Here is an 18,229-nt window from a genome sequence, read left to right on the forward strand (position 1 = left end):
TCCAGCCCCCCAGACACCCCAGAAACCGTTCAATTGAAATTCATTTCCATGTTTTTCAACTTTTCTCGAAAATTCCCTCTAGAAGTCCTCAAATTTTAAATTGTATTCGTATTCCCCGTAAAAAGTTCTACTTGGCCCAATTTAATTCATTAAAAACTAAGGGGACCATTTTGAGATATTTCGATTTTTTCAAAAATCACATAAGGGTCCCCCCTTATGAAAAATTTTTTTTTGAAAAAAATTTCAAAAAAAAATTAACTCCGAAAATGATTAGAATATTGATAAAACACTTGGAATAAGCCAATCCCAAAATATTAGATCTCAGAAACGCGTTTGAACGGATTCCGTTTTTTTGATCATCCAATTTTTTCCAATTTTTTCCCGTTTTTATCAGTAATTCGTACAGAAGTCCTCAAATTTTTAAGGATATCCTAATTCCTCTCAAAATTTAACATATAGTTCAATTGACGTCGTTCAAAAACAGGGGGACCATTTTGAGATTTTTCCATTTATTTCGAAATTCAGATAAGGGTCCCCCCTTATGAAAGAAAATTTTTATCAAAAAAATAATTCAACTTTTTTTGATGCAAAAAACGTTCAAACTATAAAAAAATGTTTTCGATATTTTATCGATGTTCTCAACGTCTATTGCATCAAAAAAAAGTCGAATTAATTTTTTGATAAAAATTTTATTTCATAAGGGGGGACCCTTACCTGAATTTCGAAATAAATGGAAAAATCTCAAAATGGTCCCCCTGTTTTTTAATGATGTCAATTGAAATATATGTTAAATTTTGCAAGGAAGTAGGATGTCGTTAAAAATTTGAGGACTTCTGTACAAATTTTTGATGAAAATGGGAAAAAACTGGAAAAAATTGGATGAACAAAAAAAACGGAATCCGTTCAAACACATTTCTGAGATCTTATATTTTGTGAGTGACTTATTTCAAGGGTTTTATCAACATTCCAATTATTTTCGGAGTTAATTTTTTTTTGAAATTTTTTTCAAAAATGAAATTTTCATAAGGGGGGACCCTTATGTGATTTTTGAAAAAATCGAAATATCTCAAAATGGTCCCCCTACTTTTTGATGTTTTTAGTTGGACCTAATCGAACTTTTAGCGGGGAATACGAATACGATTTGAAATTTGAGGACTTCTAGAGGGAATTTTCGAGAAAAGTTGAAAAAACATAAAAATGAAATTCAATTGAACTGTTTCTGGGGTGTCTGGTGAGCTGGAAACTTGTGTAAAGGTAGCCAAAAACATTTCTAACATGTTTCAAAAGTTTCCCGATGTTATCTGGAAAATCAAAATTTTTATGAATTTTTGGGTGAAAAGTCAATTATTGACCATATTTCCCTATGATGACGTCATAGAGTACTGGTGACATATTTTTTATAAATCACTACCATAGGGGTACATATGCTGTAAAAAAAGTTCGGATTGAAACTACTTTTTGCAACTGTGCCAAGAGGAATCCTCATCTTACAGACAACGCCTCTTAAGCGAAAAAACTATCTGATGTTTTACGAGAGAGAACTAGAAGTTGAGATCTGGATTTTCTTTGTGATCGGAACGCAAAAATAAGAAAGCTGAGGAATATGAAAATATCAAGGATTCAGGGAAACATGTCGAACAATGAAGAAGAATAATAAGTTTGAGTGAAAACGAGATCAAACACCCCACTGACAAAAAAAACCAGGAAGCAAAAAATAGAAGTGAAGAACCAGAAATTTCCTCATCAATTTTCAAGAGTTTTTTCTTCTTGTGACTACACAACTTTTTAGTGGCAAACTCATCAATCTCTCAATCCGAATAGAACGAATAGATTGATTTGCTTTTGAATCGTTTCACTACGAAACGCAACATCCGCCGAGAGACTTACATATGGTTTTATGTCGGGTGTACCTGGACCGGTCGCGGCTTGAACTATATAATTGTTTGGAATGAATGAATATATCTAGAGGACCGATTTTTTTTAGATGAGTAATCCAAACATGTTGGAGAAAAGGAGAAACTGGTAAAAGTGTTGTGAGTCATTTTCATATTTTTGTTAGTGGTGTTGTGCATAAGCAGGAAAAAATCAAATGTAAACACAGAAAGTTTACGGAACTAGATCTAACAAGTTCACACATTCAGAACAATGGTACATCATGCTAAACCTTAAATGCAATTAAGTCAACAAGAAAGCAGTGTGAAATTTTGATGTAGAAAACACACATATCATTAAAAAAAATTTAAACCTGTAGTAGAAACGCATGTGCCAAATTTTTGTTTAGACTATCCTCCAAGTGACCAAGAGCAAAACTCAAAACTAAATGTGACGGACAGAGGATATCACTTTTTCAAAAAGTTGCTCGGTGAGTTTTCCTCGAGAAACACATGAATGAAAAAAAAAGAAAATGGGAAAGCCGTCTCTTCGAAAAACGAACAAAATGCTGCGTTTTTTGTGTTGTCTGTGTGACGACACACAACAAGTTCAGCTGCAGTGTTTCGTCACGTCATTCATACCAAATTAGGTCGAGAGGACTCTAACTACTGTAGGAAAAAAAGAAGGTTCTTTTTGCTTTTTCATAAGATGGGAAACATTAGAATGCACAGCATGCACCATAGAAGTTATTTTTCTATTTTAATTTTTTTGTCTCAATTTTATCTTGAGCATCTCGAACAGAACCGTGGCAAATTGGCAATTAATGGCCACTTCGAACAGAAAGAAGGTCAGGTTTCAGGAGAGCTAGGCATACAGAATGGAATGCGGTAACATGATCTGTTTTCTTTTCCAATGGGAAAACAATTTACGAACTTCTTTCGTCAAGTCTGCTCTCTTGATTAGGACACAAAGATTTTGAACTTTTTTGTGGGAAAAAAATTGGAAAGCAAACATCTCGTAGTTTGAAATCTTGTACGATTTTCTTATATATATGAAATATGAGCCGGAAAAATCCGATCTTTTCCGACTCGATGATTATTGTTTTAAAGTTTACCTTTTTGACATTTTCTATGGGAAAATAGAATATCAGTTCTTAACATTCAAGAAACGTGCTGTAGATTTGAACTTTTTTCTTTTTTTATGATCTCAAAAGTTCTTCGAGAAAATTATAACTTAAAAAAATTATAGACCAGGAGGCTTCCAAAAATTCCAGATCTTAAGAAAGAAAATGGCTCTGACTAACAAAAGAGGGAGTAAATTTCAGAAGATGTTCAGAATCAGTGCAGTACCAGAACCGGATTGTTGAGAGCAAAACAATAACTAATCTAATTTTCACTGATGTTGAAAAGTGAGAAAAAAAGAGGAAAGCTTGAAAATGAATGTACCTCTTACGAGGTTGAATTGTAATCGACACTACAGTAATAGTGAGTCATAACTAGTTGAATAGCCTGAAATTTGGCGATCATGTATTGAATACCGAACGCAATTCGATTCATACAGACAGAAGGTTGTTGTATCATTGAAAAAAGAAAGAGAGGGGATAGAAAAAGTGCAGAAAGAGGGGACAAAAATATGGAAACTGGTTGCGTACTGCCCCAATCCTTGGCGCCGGATACCACTACAAAACTTCAAAACTATCGAGAATCGTTTAGCGAACGAGGAAGGAATTGATTGGTTTGGTTGTTTTTGTTTCCTAAAAATTTGTTGAAGCTTATGAATGACTTTATGTTCAAAGAAAAGCTTTCGAAAAAAAATAGGAAAGCAATAAGGGTACGTATCCGGAAATAGATGTTTATGCAACAGGAAACGAGGAGGATTGGAAAAAAAGATGAACCGACGCATCTTGCTTCGACGAAATTTCACGTCATCTTTGTTAAAAGGTTCTAAAAATGGACACCGCTTCAGATGAAGAAAGAAGGAGGACCAATATGGTGAAAAGCTTTTGGAATGCAATTGGTAGTAGAGAAAAGGAGACAATATCGCTCAAGTGACTAGAAAATTAGAGGAGGAAAAGCACGACGGGACCTCTCAAAACGAAACGAATCGTCGCTCATCCCACTCATCTCCCCGTCTTCCATTTTGCCGCGACCCCTCATTTCACTGTTATTCTATCTGAACCCTTTTTCCATTTTCTCTCAGACTTCTTGGGTCGCTTAATTTGATCATCAAAATTGATGATGAATGAAAAATATAGAGATGCGTTCAGCATTGGAAAAGTATTGCCATAAAATAAAAGGGTTACATACACCAGAATATTAGATCAGATCCTTCCAAACATTGTCACTTTTCCTTTTCACGAATAGAATTCAACCGCGTAGGCGTCCGGCGGAAAAAAGAGGTGGTGAGTGCCGAAGGGTCACCTGATTGAAAATGGACACACTTCTATTGACACGAATTCAGATTCTTGCTCGTTAATATTCCCATAGTTATCAGATGGCCCTTATGTGACCTTTTGGCGAAATTTCACTCCCTTCTAGAATCCAAATACTAAGTTTCAACCCTAGCAAATTTGGATTAGCTGGAAACTATCTGAAGGTTTTTCTGCTCATACTTTATCAGTTGGCAACTGTGAAAAGGAGTAAGTGGGGCAAGTGTGGTGCGCTGCTGACCGACGAGCAATAAATAGTAAGAGGGACGGCAAAACAATTTCGACTCTCATTATGGACGGATATTGAGAGACTGAATAGACAAAAATGGGACTAGAAAAAAAGAAATTGAAAGCTTGAACTGAAAATAGTAGTGTTTTCCAACGGCGTTCGTTCCAATTTCGTTTCAGCTGCTGACGACGGCAAGGGTCACTGACCAATAAAAATGGCAGCAGCAAATGGATACTATTTTGAAGTCGGCTTGATTTCAGAATTCAACCACCCTGAGCCAATAAATAAAAATGGAGACCGGTTAAAGAGTGACGTATGATAAAACAAAACGATGTGTTTCCCTCTCCCACCTGAGCCCTTTGGCGGTGTTGACGTTCCCATTGACATAAACAATGGAGCCTTGAAGGGGGGCATAGACGAAAAGAGCAGGTGAACAAATTTGAGTGGGGGCACCCCAAAAGAGTTCTTTTTCGAAAAGACTCACTGACAGCTGAAATGCTGTGTCGTTCGGTCGTAATCGAAATGAATAATAAAAATCGAACAGGTGGTAGAAAGAATTCGTGAAATCTCGAAGAGCACACGACGCATTGAGAAATATGAAATCATGTTGACCGAAGTGGAAGAAAAAATGAGAGGAAGGAGGAGGAGGAGGAGCATAAGAAAACGTCGTTCTCCAGATTCCTTTACTTCTACATGAATAACTTTTATTCTCATTTCTTGACGTTTCATTTCATAAAAACAAAGCTACCTGCGTAATCAGTTGATAAAAATCGTCAGTAACTGAGAATAGAATTTTTCGATTCATTCTACCGGAAAGCTTTACTTTACGCTCCGTCATTCACAAAATAACAAATATAGAAAAGTTACGTGATTTTCTAGAAGTGAATTACGGTGCTCCAATAATAACTTTTGATGAAAAAATAATAATGTTCATAACGGAATGCAAGAATTTAATTGGACTTTTGACTGTGGAATTCGTGTATGATTCCATATGATCCAGAAGTTTGACCACCTGCCTTTAATGAGCAAAGAAAATGACACTGAAGCAAAAGATAGATAACCAGCCAGATGTGTATATTGATTTATGTTGGGTTGAGAAGGTTTGGGAGATATTATCTTTTTGTTAATCAAAGTTATGACTGCATTATCTATACGCAATCTATCTCACATAACAAAACAAGATGGGTATGCACGCCGACTACCGCAAATGAGACCTAGATTTTCTATAAATTGGATGAACCAGTAAAAAACTGAGACAGCACCGATTAAGCCAAGCGGAAAACAAGTTACCCAATAAGGCCATGATTATTTCTGGCATGTAGGTTTTTGGAGAATTTATTTTGAAGAAATTCTTGAAATTTTTGAATTTCGAAAGACTTTTTTCAACAAATATGGATTTATTGAAAAAAGAAGGACATGAACGAAATGAAACTTTGTGAGCTTCCCGTCTTAGGTCCTGGGAACAGCGTGAAGAAAGTCCAAACAAATAGAGGCAACTCTTTTTTGTTGTTTTTTGTCTCTACTTGCAAAAAAAAGAAAAAAAAAAGTCTGCAAATAAGGAACATTCCATCTGACTTGTTCTCTTAGACTACGTCATAATTGCTTTTGCCAAATGCAGAAGAATGGGAACGTTCGTTTCAGTATGAATGTCTTCTGAAAGACCGGACATGAAACGGAAAACAGAGTTGTCGTGAAACCGACAAAAAATTCTTGAATTCGTGTTTTCTGCTTTCTTGTGATGGAGAAAAATGAGAGAACGACCTTCAAGAGCACTTTCTTGTTTGCGCCCAAAACAGACAAAGGGTGTGAAAGAAATACTAAGAACAGAATAATAAATAGGGTGTAGATGAAGAGAAATGAAATAAAATTCTACCTCATAAACCTCTTTTTTAGGGTATTAAACGTAGAAATGAGGCTATGAAACGTCACATAAAAGAGCAGAGAACTCCCATTCAGGGATTTATTTTTAAACTATAAATCCCTATTTCTGATCGCTTGAACAGGGGATTTCTGAAAACAATCAGAAAACGTGCTGAATGAGAATTAGATTATCTTTGAATTCACGAAGACATACAAAATTGTTGCGTCACAACTGTTACGTTGCAATTTGTTCAAAAATTAGAATTCAGTAAGTGCTGCTCAAAAACACTCCGACAGATGTAAGAAAACAACAAGAGCTCTCAGAATTTCAATTGAATCTTCTTCTTTTTTGACACCAGATGTTGCAAGTTCTGGTTCCAACCGGATCAAAAGTTTCCTGGTAAAATGAGACCAAACTACTGAACACATGCAAACAAAAACACAATACACTGTCTCAAACTCGCACTTATACGAAAAGCGATCAAATAGTTTAGTCGTGAATGCGTATTGGTACACCAAACACACAGACACCCGGGGACCGACGGACACAAGGACGGAGTACACAGATCACCAACCCCGGGAGTAGTGCGGAAAAAAGTGAATAGAAAGTGAGACGCAGAGCGCGGATGAGCGGTCAGACTGTTGGAACGCGGCCAAATCACGAGACGGTAAACATAAGAGTGGGAAGAAGAGGGATGGGTGGAAGAGGTAAGTGCGCGGAAAAGAGAAAATGACGATGCGTAGAAGAAGAAATATAGAAGAGGAAGATGGTGATGATGATGACGATGCTTCATCCATCATACTATTTTTTGACATTATTCGATGAAAGAGATATGGGATACGAGGCTGGAGTAAAGTTTATTACAACATCTAACTGACAAGTTGACAGAGTTATTTTTTATGACTAATATAAATTTGAATAACGATACAATTTTTATAATTTATAATTTCACCAAAAAAATTGAGAAATAGAAAAACTGGTGTGGAAACTTCAGAGACATTTTCTGGAGGTGTACTATATTGTAGTTTCAATATATTTGCTCAGCTCAAAACAAGCAGTAGTAGGCAAATGTGCATTCCGGCGTTGGGGTTCATAGAAACAAAACATATGAAAGAAGTAACTGTATTGACAACAACTACAAAGTAAAACCATTTTATGTCTAGGAAGCAATCAACGTTTTTCTCCCAAGTTAGTTCTAATTCTCCATTCAAAACGAGGTTAATCTCACCTAAGCACATTCAGAGGACAAAGTTTGGCTTGTTCTAAAGAGTTCAACGTCCTTGTCGTCGAGAAGAAAATTGTCTACAGTCTAATCCGAACATTAGCAATCCTCAACCTTCCATCTCAATTGGCTGTGAATTGGAGAGATGCGAGAAACATTTGACGACGACGCCGATTCTCTTTATTTTCTGTTTTCTTGGAATCTAGTAACAAGAAGATGCTTGGCTGCCTGCCGTGAGATCACGCGGAACACATTACAAGCCAGTCAAGCAGCGTCTACCAGAGATTGGCCGATTCTCCTTCAAATCCACATTTTCTAGGCCATCCTCTCGACTGCTTCCCCCCTCTCTACTTCTACTTCTTTGTGGTATTCACTATCGCATAATCGTATTCACAAAAACATTCCACCGGGTGTCGAAGGACTAGCGCCTCTTCAATATCTTGACGCGATGGTATGGGGAGGACACACAGATACAACAATACTTGTATTTATTTTCAATAACGAAAAATAGTGGAGACGAAAGCGAAATTTCTAGTACCTAGCGTGGTGAATAGCGGTAAACTGTCTACGATATCATCTAACTAGTTTCCAAAAAGTTTTTAGTGAAGAAAAACTATTTTTATCTTGAGAGATTTGCTATTATAAGACAACTCGCCTTACTGATGTCAGCCTGAGTACGAAGTTTGTTCTGTTCACAAGCGTAACGAATAATCAGAACAAGAAACTGATGCTCTAAGAACTTTGACCACAAAAAAGAATAGTTGGAGTGTGATGTAAGGAAGATATTCAGATGAAATCAGTGTTCTGTGTGATAATGGCACGCCTCCCATCGGATTAAAGTCGAATACATGTAATACAATAATCTCATCCAAGTGCCTAGTCTTAAAATAACGATGAAGTCATAATCTCAGTATGAATGGAAGGTATAAAAATGGGAATGGCATTCAAGGAGGTCGAAAAATTAATCAGATAAATCATAACCTAAAATTAGAAAATGCAACTCAAATATTTTGAATTAAAGCTTGGAAAACAAGGAAAGAACACTGTTCAAAAAGAAATCATGGTTATCCAATAACTGCACTAATAATTGATAATAAAGGGCGACAGATGTGTGACGAAGAGTGGTAAAAAGTAAACAAATCGTCTCGTTTTCGTCGGTTTTTCGTTCGAATTGGGTCACAAACAAGGAAGGGAAAACGAAATGAGCACATTTGTGTGTCTGTGTGTGGTCTCTCCTATCAATTGGTTTGTCAGAAAAGAGGTCAGCGAAATTATCACCCAACAGCTATTGTGATTAGTTATCATAAATGAAACTGAACCAACTGCAAAAGTAAATAACCGAAATTGTAGCAGAGGGTTGGTCTAGAAAAGTCATTATGCTTTGTTGGTACTTGGCATTTCTTGACAGAACATTTCCGTTTTGTAAACTAACTGAAACTAACTGATAGGTTAGAGCTTGATCAAATGAGTGAATTTCACTTCCTTTGATAACATGGCTTTCAATTTCCGGTTGTTTAAAACTAAATGACAGGAAGAACTCCTACGATTAAAACTCGTCGCATTTTTCTAGCCCGAGGCGATGAAATCGGCTCATCTGCCGCTTTAAATGTTGAAATTGTTTTTGCGAATACTCCAACTTGGAATATTTCTTTTTTCTTTGGAAAACGTTTCCAACGTTTGCATTGCAAGGCAAACTTTCAGTTTATAGAACAAGGACAACATTCCTTTGATTCCGGAAAAAGTCTTTGTTTCTATTTACTTTCACGTAATAGGGGCGTTTACTGATAACCAATATATGATAACCTCGATAAGCATGAAACTATGCGAAGAAGAAAAACCCAATCAAAGGTCGCAAATCAAAAAATGAAATGGAAAGTAGGAAACAAAAAGAGATTGGATGCAATGATGAGTCATCATTTTCGGATGAAACAACACATGTTCAATCGTTCTGGTTTGGTAGAAAAAACACTTGAAACTAGATGAGAGTGACGGTTGCCACAAGTAAGATAGGAAACAGTTGCCGCAGCGAATGGTTTGATTTATGACACCCATTGTGTAATGTGATTGGGGAACGTTTTCATGGAGTTGGTGGAGCAACAATTGGTTCCCAAAGACACACGGGGGGAACGTTTGCTTAATCTTCAAACACTATGAAGTGAGTAGATAAAAATAGTGGTAACGCTATCATAAAAACTATTCTGTTAAATGAAAACGTGGGAAAAAGATTTCGACCACGGCAGGATTCGAACCTACAATCTTCTGCTCCGTAGGCAGACGCGTTATCCATTGCGCCACGCGGCCTGTGAAACAGCCAGAGGTAATACACAATGACAAGCAAAGGGTTGCTGCCGTTGAGAGACAAAGAAGAAATTACGCGATGGCACTCATCAAGATTGTTTACACTTATGATATTTGTTAAAAACTTAATTATTTCTTCAAAAAAGGTTAAAACCAATCATTTCCGATTCATAAGTCAAAAATCGCAAAGGAAACCAATGATTCCATAAAACGGAAACGAGTGGGAAGCAAGTTCGGTCAAGTTATTTCGAGCTACCAGAATAAAATAGCTACTTTTTGCCATTGCCGGAATTGGATTAGAAGGAAGTCGGTGGGCGTTAGTGGTCCCCATCAAAGAACAACTTTTGCATGCAATTTCGGATGTTTCGCAATCAACTAATTCGGATAAGAGAAATGATGGGCAGGAGAGCATACTTAACGAGTGACTAGAAAAATGTTTTTCTTCGAATGTGATTCTCAAAGTTTTAAACTAAATTGAAGGAAGACAACCGATATATTCATAACTCATGTTACCTACCAAGCATTCTGAATGAGCATGAAATTCTGAGAATTTAAAATAACTAGAGAATACAACTGGACATCAGAGGCCGTTCATTAAATTGAAGGCGTGAAGCAGAATTGTCTGGACACCAAAACAATAATACTGGCGACACACATAGAGGGTTTATACGGAAGAAAAAATAGAAGAGGTGGATATTTTTGAAAGCTTGACTAAAAAGTGTATAATGGAGAGACTCGGTGGCCACTCCTTGTCTCTTTTCCACTTCTGTTCCTCTTTCTCTCTTTACTAATTAATTTGTTAGTTGGGTTCCTTCTGGAGACAAATATGTACTGGGTGTGAGTGAGCACTTGAACGGAAAATAGGAGAAGCGCTCCGTTTCCTATCCATTTCTATCTCTTCATGCTGCAAGTGCCTTCACATTTTCCAACATGCATAGAAGCGGTAGCAGTTTTATGACAGTTGAAACACAGAGACTATAGAGATGTCACTCACGTTGAAGGATAGGTCGAATATCAGACAACTAATGAGCAGGAGATATTGGAAGTGAGGTGGCAAATGTTGGGGGTGGTTATCACATTTAATGATAATGGAATGGATGGGGCGGAGGAAAGCGTTTTCAGATTCTGGTGTGATTGGAAGGATAATAAGTCAGATTTTTTTATTTAGTGACAGTAGGAATACTGATCGGAAGCATTTTAAGAAACGACTGAAACAGCAGCAAGCAGAGTCAAAAATCACATCTTAGAATCAGAAGAAGAAGAGGATTTTTCGTTCAAAGAATTACACTAATGGAAGTGATCGGAGAAGATTGAGAGAGTTGCATGTCGACAAAACGTTTCAGATCGGATGAAATTGCAGATTGTTCAAGACCAGAACACCTACATGCTCTATGAACACTGCATACAAACTTCTAGTTTGATGATGGAGAAGTGGCTTCAAACATCACCATACTTATCTAGGATTTTGTAGGAAACATTCGAGAATTTGTGTTCTGATAAGGACAAACTATTGGTATAAATCTGAGAGTTGAAAAGAAAACTCAGTGTTGGTACAATGAATTGATATTGAAGTATGAAAGGAACATATCATATTAACAGGCCAAGTCAGTCCATTAATGTGTTCCATGTTTATTTTTGCTATTCGACTCTAACATAATCAATTCGTCTATTATAAACATTCACAATACGAAAAAGTTAGTGAACGTCTGGAAGAAAAATGAACGTATTCCTCATGATAGCAAATATTCAGACACTGTCTGAACTCACACCTATTTGCAAAATGACGATGGATTTAGCTTACTCAGAGAAGGGAGACCATCTAACAACGAAATGCGAGAAAATGGGCTCGGTCATAAAAGTTTATACAAAGTATTGATAGGTATTTATATAAACACTTGATGTTCGATTCAGTTTGGGATGATCCGGGAAGGAATTCAGCAAGCGAACATTCGGCACTTTGTGATACATACATCACTGCTGGTCTTCTTAATGGCAATTCATGTTTTTGTTAAGTTTCAGAGAAAAGTTATTTTGGTTTTCAACGAGAGAAGTGTTGATGGCTAAGATTGTGTGCGGCACATTGTTTCAGCCAGAGAAATGAACAAACATGGACCTTTCGCGAAATCGAACTTTGCTGAGCTGCTTGTTCGAAGCTAATGATAGATTCAATAATACTAGAAAACATATGTTAGCCAAACAAACAATGTCTTACTAAAATCTAAACCAAAATATATTTTTCGAATAAAAACAAGCGTAATATCAGCTGTGTTTTGCAGAACTACTGAATTTCTTGAAACGAACATTCTGTTTACTTATGTCTATGTAGCGGCTTCTTCTGTTCACTGCACATTTAATACGTTTTCACTTAAACTAAAATAAAAAACACGAAAGTCTGAAATCTCAAATCTGCATATGATTTCAAAAGATTTTTTTGAAACTCTTATTCATATTATCCGATTATAAGTGAAAACTGTATAAAATGATGTTTCGGTACATTCACATGTTATAAAAAACTAAAATCTACAATTTGTGTAATCTTAGATATTTCTAAAGCTGATAATCATTCATGTAACTTCAGAACACTTTTCGCCAGTATTCTTTGAACCCACTTTCGGTATTTTTCATTATGTAAAACAACAAAAATGAATGATGTGATAAACAAAACACATTAAAACTTCTTAGAAGGTTATTATTTACGTGAGTTTCAATGGTGTTTCTTTTTATCTTTTTGATCCAACTTCCAAATCTTCAACAAATTGTATGTTTCAATGAAAATAAAAGTCACCATGAATTAGTTTTTTTTTAAATACTGCTGCCGGTTCTGTAACATTTTTCCTCTTTTTTCAACTGCGAATTGTCTAGATAACAAAAGTTTGTAAAACATGAAAAAAAAGTGTGAAAAGTTGTAGTACGGAAAAAAACTGGCCAAAACAATTGAGTTGACGAAAATAAAAAATCTTTGAGTACTGTTTGCTATTGTCGAGAATCAAAAGAACAAGAACTGTTTTTTTCCTGCTCAGACAGGAAATGCGTTCAAATATTCAGTGAGAACGTCATTGTTGTTGTTGTTGTTATGGTAAACATTGTTTTGGTTTACCGCCGTCCGTTCGGTTTGCCTAAATTTGATTTCTCTTCCACTTTTTGTTTTCTGCGCGCACACACGTTCAGAGACGCACAAGGGCTTGTTGGATGGGGGAGCCCTCTGAGAAGTCCGAGTGGCAGGAGACTTCTGAGGGACGTTACTGACCACCACTAGCGAATAAATCGCCGGCGTCCCATTTCTCTGACTTCTCTTGCGCACAACGTCCTTCAGCCCGTTCTTTTTCGTTCAGCGAGCCATCTGCCGATGTGCAATGACGAGTAGGGGGACCGCCTCACTCTCTTTTCTCTTTTCTCTCTGTGGACCTTAGCTCTACAAACCCCTCCACCCGGCTTCTCATATTTGCCACTTACTTGTGTAAAAACCAGACAAGACGGTTGTTAGTCGATCGGTTAACTCGTAAGTTGGTTAATCACAATGATACCCTTACTTGCTGATTTCAAATTGGACAATGATATATTATATATGATCCCACATGCGTTAATTGGTGGATTATTCCTGCTATCAGTGTTCCCAAGAATCTCGGAACCATTACGCCTGAAGTTTCAAATTTCCGCTCACTTGGTTTTATCTCTGTTGTTCTTCTTTGCTGCCCCATTTTTCTTGAAAGCAACGGTAAGTATTTTTAGAATAGACTAGGTGGAGTTCAGCAAGTGTATCCAACCAATAACTTATCTAATTTTGAATATGTCACTTGACGTCAACCAGCTCACAGTTTATTTGACAACTTTTCAAAAAAAAACTTGCTGATTTTCAGATAAAGGGGCATTTTACCAACGTTCATGGATTCATTCAAGCTTTCTGCGCTTCTCTACACGTGAGTCTACATGTAGGATAGTTTTTTTTCAACCACAAACGTGGTATTTCAGGTTGGAGCTGGATTCTTCATGTGGAAAACTCAAAAGCTTGGAAAGCCAGAGCGTTCTGTGATTTTCTCACGTCTTCTATCTTCTCTCATCTGTTTGATCTTCCGTCTATTCGCTTACATGCATATTTCAGCCAAGTCCGCAAAAGGGTTGGAACTCTCAAATCAGGTATCTACCGTTTATCAACCGTCATAAAGTCAAAATTCAGTATCTCTACTGCGTCGCGTTCACCGATGGACTATGGTTTTTTTCGGAAGTAATCCGAATGTATCGTACTACTAAAACAAACCAAGATGAAATTGAGGCGATGGTCAAAAGAACAACTTTATGGGTTGAGGTAAGTTTTATGACTCGAATAAATCTATTTTCTGGTGTCGGGTGACATATGGATTTGGGACACAAAAAGGGCAATATTGCAGGGAAAAGGTTCATTCTACATCGAAAATGCATTCTATTTGGACGCCGGAGTCACTCTTGTCTACGCAATTATTCACATTTCGTTCCCACAGCATGTGCTCAGTTTAATTGTAGGTTTTGTTGAATGATTGGAAATGAGAAGACGAGAATTTTTTATAGCTCAAACCGGACGTCAAGCTGGACTCCCATCATTACTTATGGTGCCGCTTGTATGGTGCCCTGAATTTGATCCCTGTGATCACATCAATGAATGCGCGCTTCTACTCTCCCGAGATGCAGACTGGATATATTGCAAGTCGTCTACTGGTGAGAATAAAAACTAAAACAGGAAAAACTAAAGAAAGAAAAAACATAAACCTTGGAACAACAACGGAATAAAACTAACCTATATTTCTGGAAAAGTATGAAACTTTCCTTATCGACTACACTTAAAAATATAAACTTGTCTACATACACAAAATGTTTTTTCTTTGAAGTGAAAGAAAATGTGGTTCCGGATTTTTAATCAATTCTTGAAACAAAAGCATAAAGCATATCAAAAAACAATGCATTTCGGAGAAATATTTCGACTCGAGAGAACGTCACTAGAGAAAAAACGAAAAATGACGGATTGGAAAAGAAATCGCCTACGTCTTCCAGATGTTGCTATCAAAAACATTTGACACCAATACCAGATTATAACCATTTTGTAGTTCTATGTCATGGGGTATGAAACGTCACATAACATCAGAAGCGAGGAAAATTCCAAAAAGCTTCCTGGTCGTTAAAGAAATATACCAAACATCACTAAAATTTCAGTCTCAATGCACTGTCTTCATGCTCAACATTTATGGTCACTGGCTTCTGATGATATACTCGCCTAATCACATCACAGCATTCATGCTCAGTGGATTCTTCACATCATTCCTGTTCTCGGCATTTCATCGGATTCACAAAAACTATTATGGGACTGAGGTCGAAGAAGAGATTTATGAGGATGTTGTTGAGAGTGATAAGAAAACGGATTAACTCCTATAAACTCCAAAATTCCATTCTGGTACCAGTCACCGCAAACAGATAGAAAAACTTACATGTGGCTGTGTTTGCTTCAGTTTTCACCTCATTCACCACATGTTTCTAATAATTTATATTCATCCATTTGTTCTCAAAGTTCTGTCACCTTACGAGCTACATCACTTTCTAGCTTCATTTGTTACCTTGTTTTTCTAATTTATAAAGTTTCATCCATATTCCACTCTCAAAATCTTTTTGCATTGTAACCTTTGTTTTAGTTCAACCGCTTCTCTTTCCGCCTGATCTTCATGAATTTCTAATATATATATATATATATTCTCTATTAATAAACTTTTCACAAATTCATTTTATGATGAACTCAATTTACGTTCTGTTTGTCAAACAATCGACACTCATTTCTCAAACTTTCGCCCATTGCGGAAAATGAAGAGTAGGTCGATTCGAGTAGCATGAGACACTTCCTTCCTCTAATTCTATGTCAATGGAGAAGAGCGTTTAAATTGGCCTCCGGCGTACGCATTCACTCGCAACGTCTTCAAGACTCCACATTAGAATAATTGTATCTTTGTGTCATGCGAACGGACGTGAATTAGTAATGAGCATGTGTGTTTGATGTGCACAATGAGCTTATTCTGAACTCTATTCTTTATGATATTTGGCAAGACGATCAAATTTCCCAGAATTTACTTTTAAAATCGTGGATCGTGTTTCTTATGAATTTATATTTTTGAGGTTTTGTTTCAAGGAAATGTTCTGGCATATGCCAGAGTAAGAAATCGCTTTTGTTTTAATTGCTATTATTAGTATCATTATTATTACCTGTAAAAATCTTGGACCGCCGTTTTTTGCTGGAGTTATGAAAGAAAATCATTATTTTCTGTCAGATCTTGCCTAGTCAAATTATGAAATCCTTTACTTCCGTTTTTGTTAAATCTGTTGTTTTTCTCTTACATGGGAATGACCCGGAGTGTCCCACCTGGAATCTTTCCATATTTTGTACATAAGTAGTGTCTGGCGTAACTAAGAAAAATCCAAAATTATAGCGGCGCTCTCTGAGGTTTCGGAGAGTTACACAACTTTTTTGGAAATTTTTGAAAATTTCGATGACTCCACTTTGAGATCTCGTAACTTATTGAGTTTTTAAGCTACCGTAATAATTTTAGGCTCATTCGATAGGTAATGACACTGACTTCAAAAACTTCTTCAAGAGCTATCGACAAAACACATAACCTGTTGAGCTGTAGTTGAAAGTGTGAAAAAGTTGTCAGTGTGAGGTTTCGAAAAATGTCAAATTTCGACAATCGGGGAACTGGGGACTACCACCTGCGTACTTCTTACTCTGAGCTATGTCTGTATACGTGTTCAAATATAGGTCGAGCCTTTGAGTTACGAGAGTTATTTCAGTTTTTCGGAAAATTTTCAGCTTTTCCACGTATCCCTATACGTTCAGTTTTCATCAAATAATCAGAGAAATGGCAAAAATAACGAAAACGAGGCTATAGCACAAAATTTTGCGTTAACTTGCCATAAATGATGTTTTTGGTGCTGGAGCTTCAATATAAACGGGTGCCAATTTTGGACCACAGAACGTATAGGGATACATGGAAAAGCTAAAAATTTTCAAAGAAACTGAAATAACTCTCGTAACTCAAAGGCTCGACCTATATTTGGGCACGTATACAGACATAACTCAGACTGAGGAGTACGCAGGTGGTAGTCCCCAGTTCCCCGATTGTCGAAATTTGACATTTTTCGAAACCTCACACTGACAACTTTTTCACACTTTCAACTACAGCTCAGCAGGTTATGTGTTTTGTCAATAGCTCAAAGAGATAATTTTGAAGTCAGTGTCATTACCTATCGAATGAGTCTAAAGCCATTACGGTAGCTTAAAAACTCAATAAGTTACGAGATCTCAAAGTGGAGTCATCGAAATTTTCAAAAATTTCCAAAAAAGTTGTGTAACTCTCCGAAACCTCAGAGAGCGCCGCTATAATTTTGGATTTTTCTTAGTTACGCCAGACACTACTTATGTACAAAATATGGAAAGATTCCAGGTGGGACACTCCGGGTCATTCCCATGTTAGTGATTTTTCACATATCCTTTCTTCATAATCAACTCGGGGTTTTTTTCTGAATATTCAATGAAAAATATTAGTGCTATTGTTTTCAGGTGCTCGCGCAGCTATATTTAGTTCAGCTTATACATTCTGCTGCACTGAATTTTATGCTCGAGAATATTCTAGGCGGAATAATTGTTTCAACTGAACAACAAAATATTGTTTCTTAGGGTCTCAAACCACCAGGCAATTTCCACTAGTCATTCTCAAAGACATCACATGACCCGCGTTTTCATCGAAGCATCTTTCTAATGCAGCTGTTGGTCATAAAATAAGAAACTCCAGGCACCTTTATCTCAGCTTTTGCACAAAATCTATTATCCCATGATTGCTTTGGTTAGTATTCAGTGCCTATTATTTTGTTATTCATAACCTTCACTCCTGACGCCTTTGCCGCCCATTTTCTCGCCTTTCACTCAACTCTGTCCTTCCTGCCTACTCCAAACACTCAGTGGCGATAATTTTAAATAGAAGTGTTTATTGACCTTTGAATCAATAAGTCTCTTTCAACTAGACAAACACACTTTTTTCATTTTTCCGATCTTCATAGTCCTTGTGGTGGCGACCCTTTGTGTCATACAACCAGCTTTAGTAACGCTTCGTCGTTTGGTTTTTGAACAGCATTGTCCGAATCCGTTGAGAGATCAGTAGAGATAGAGAGAAATAGAGGGGACATCAGGGTGTGCCAGTAATCAAATGAAAATTACGATGTTCATCACATTTAGTTATGTTAGTTTTTGTTTGGTGTACAATTTCCTTTTTTCTATCTTGTTTTCTACATTTCCCACTTTTCAATTTGTCG

The 18,229-nt window shown here is 36.7% G+C and overlaps 1 protein-coding gene across 1 annotated transcript; it reads left to right on the plus strand.

Annotated features, from left to right (window-relative positions):
- Nucleotides 1–13,427: 13,427 nt before the first annotated feature.
- Nucleotides 13,428–15,301, plus strand: GCK72_023747 (uncharacterized protein; the record flags this gene model as incomplete). Its single annotated transcript, XM_053735530.1, has 6 exons — nt 13,428–13,625; nt 13,768–13,827; nt 13,880–14,044; nt 14,296–14,403; nt 14,453–14,599; nt 15,092–15,301. The coding sequence occupies 6 exons, from the start codon at nt 13,428–13,430 to the stop codon at nt 15,299–15,301; spliced, it is 888 nt and encodes a 295-aa protein (XP_053579096.1).
- Nucleotides 15,302–18,229: the final 2,928 nt, after the last annotated feature.

The sequence above is a fragment of the Caenorhabditis remanei genome, chromosome X, assembly GCF_010183535.1.
Source record: "Caenorhabditis remanei strain PX506 chromosome X, whole genome shotgun sequence".
Classification (NCBI taxonomy): Eukaryota; Metazoa; Nematoda; class Chromadorea; order Rhabditida; family Rhabditidae; genus Caenorhabditis; species Caenorhabditis remanei.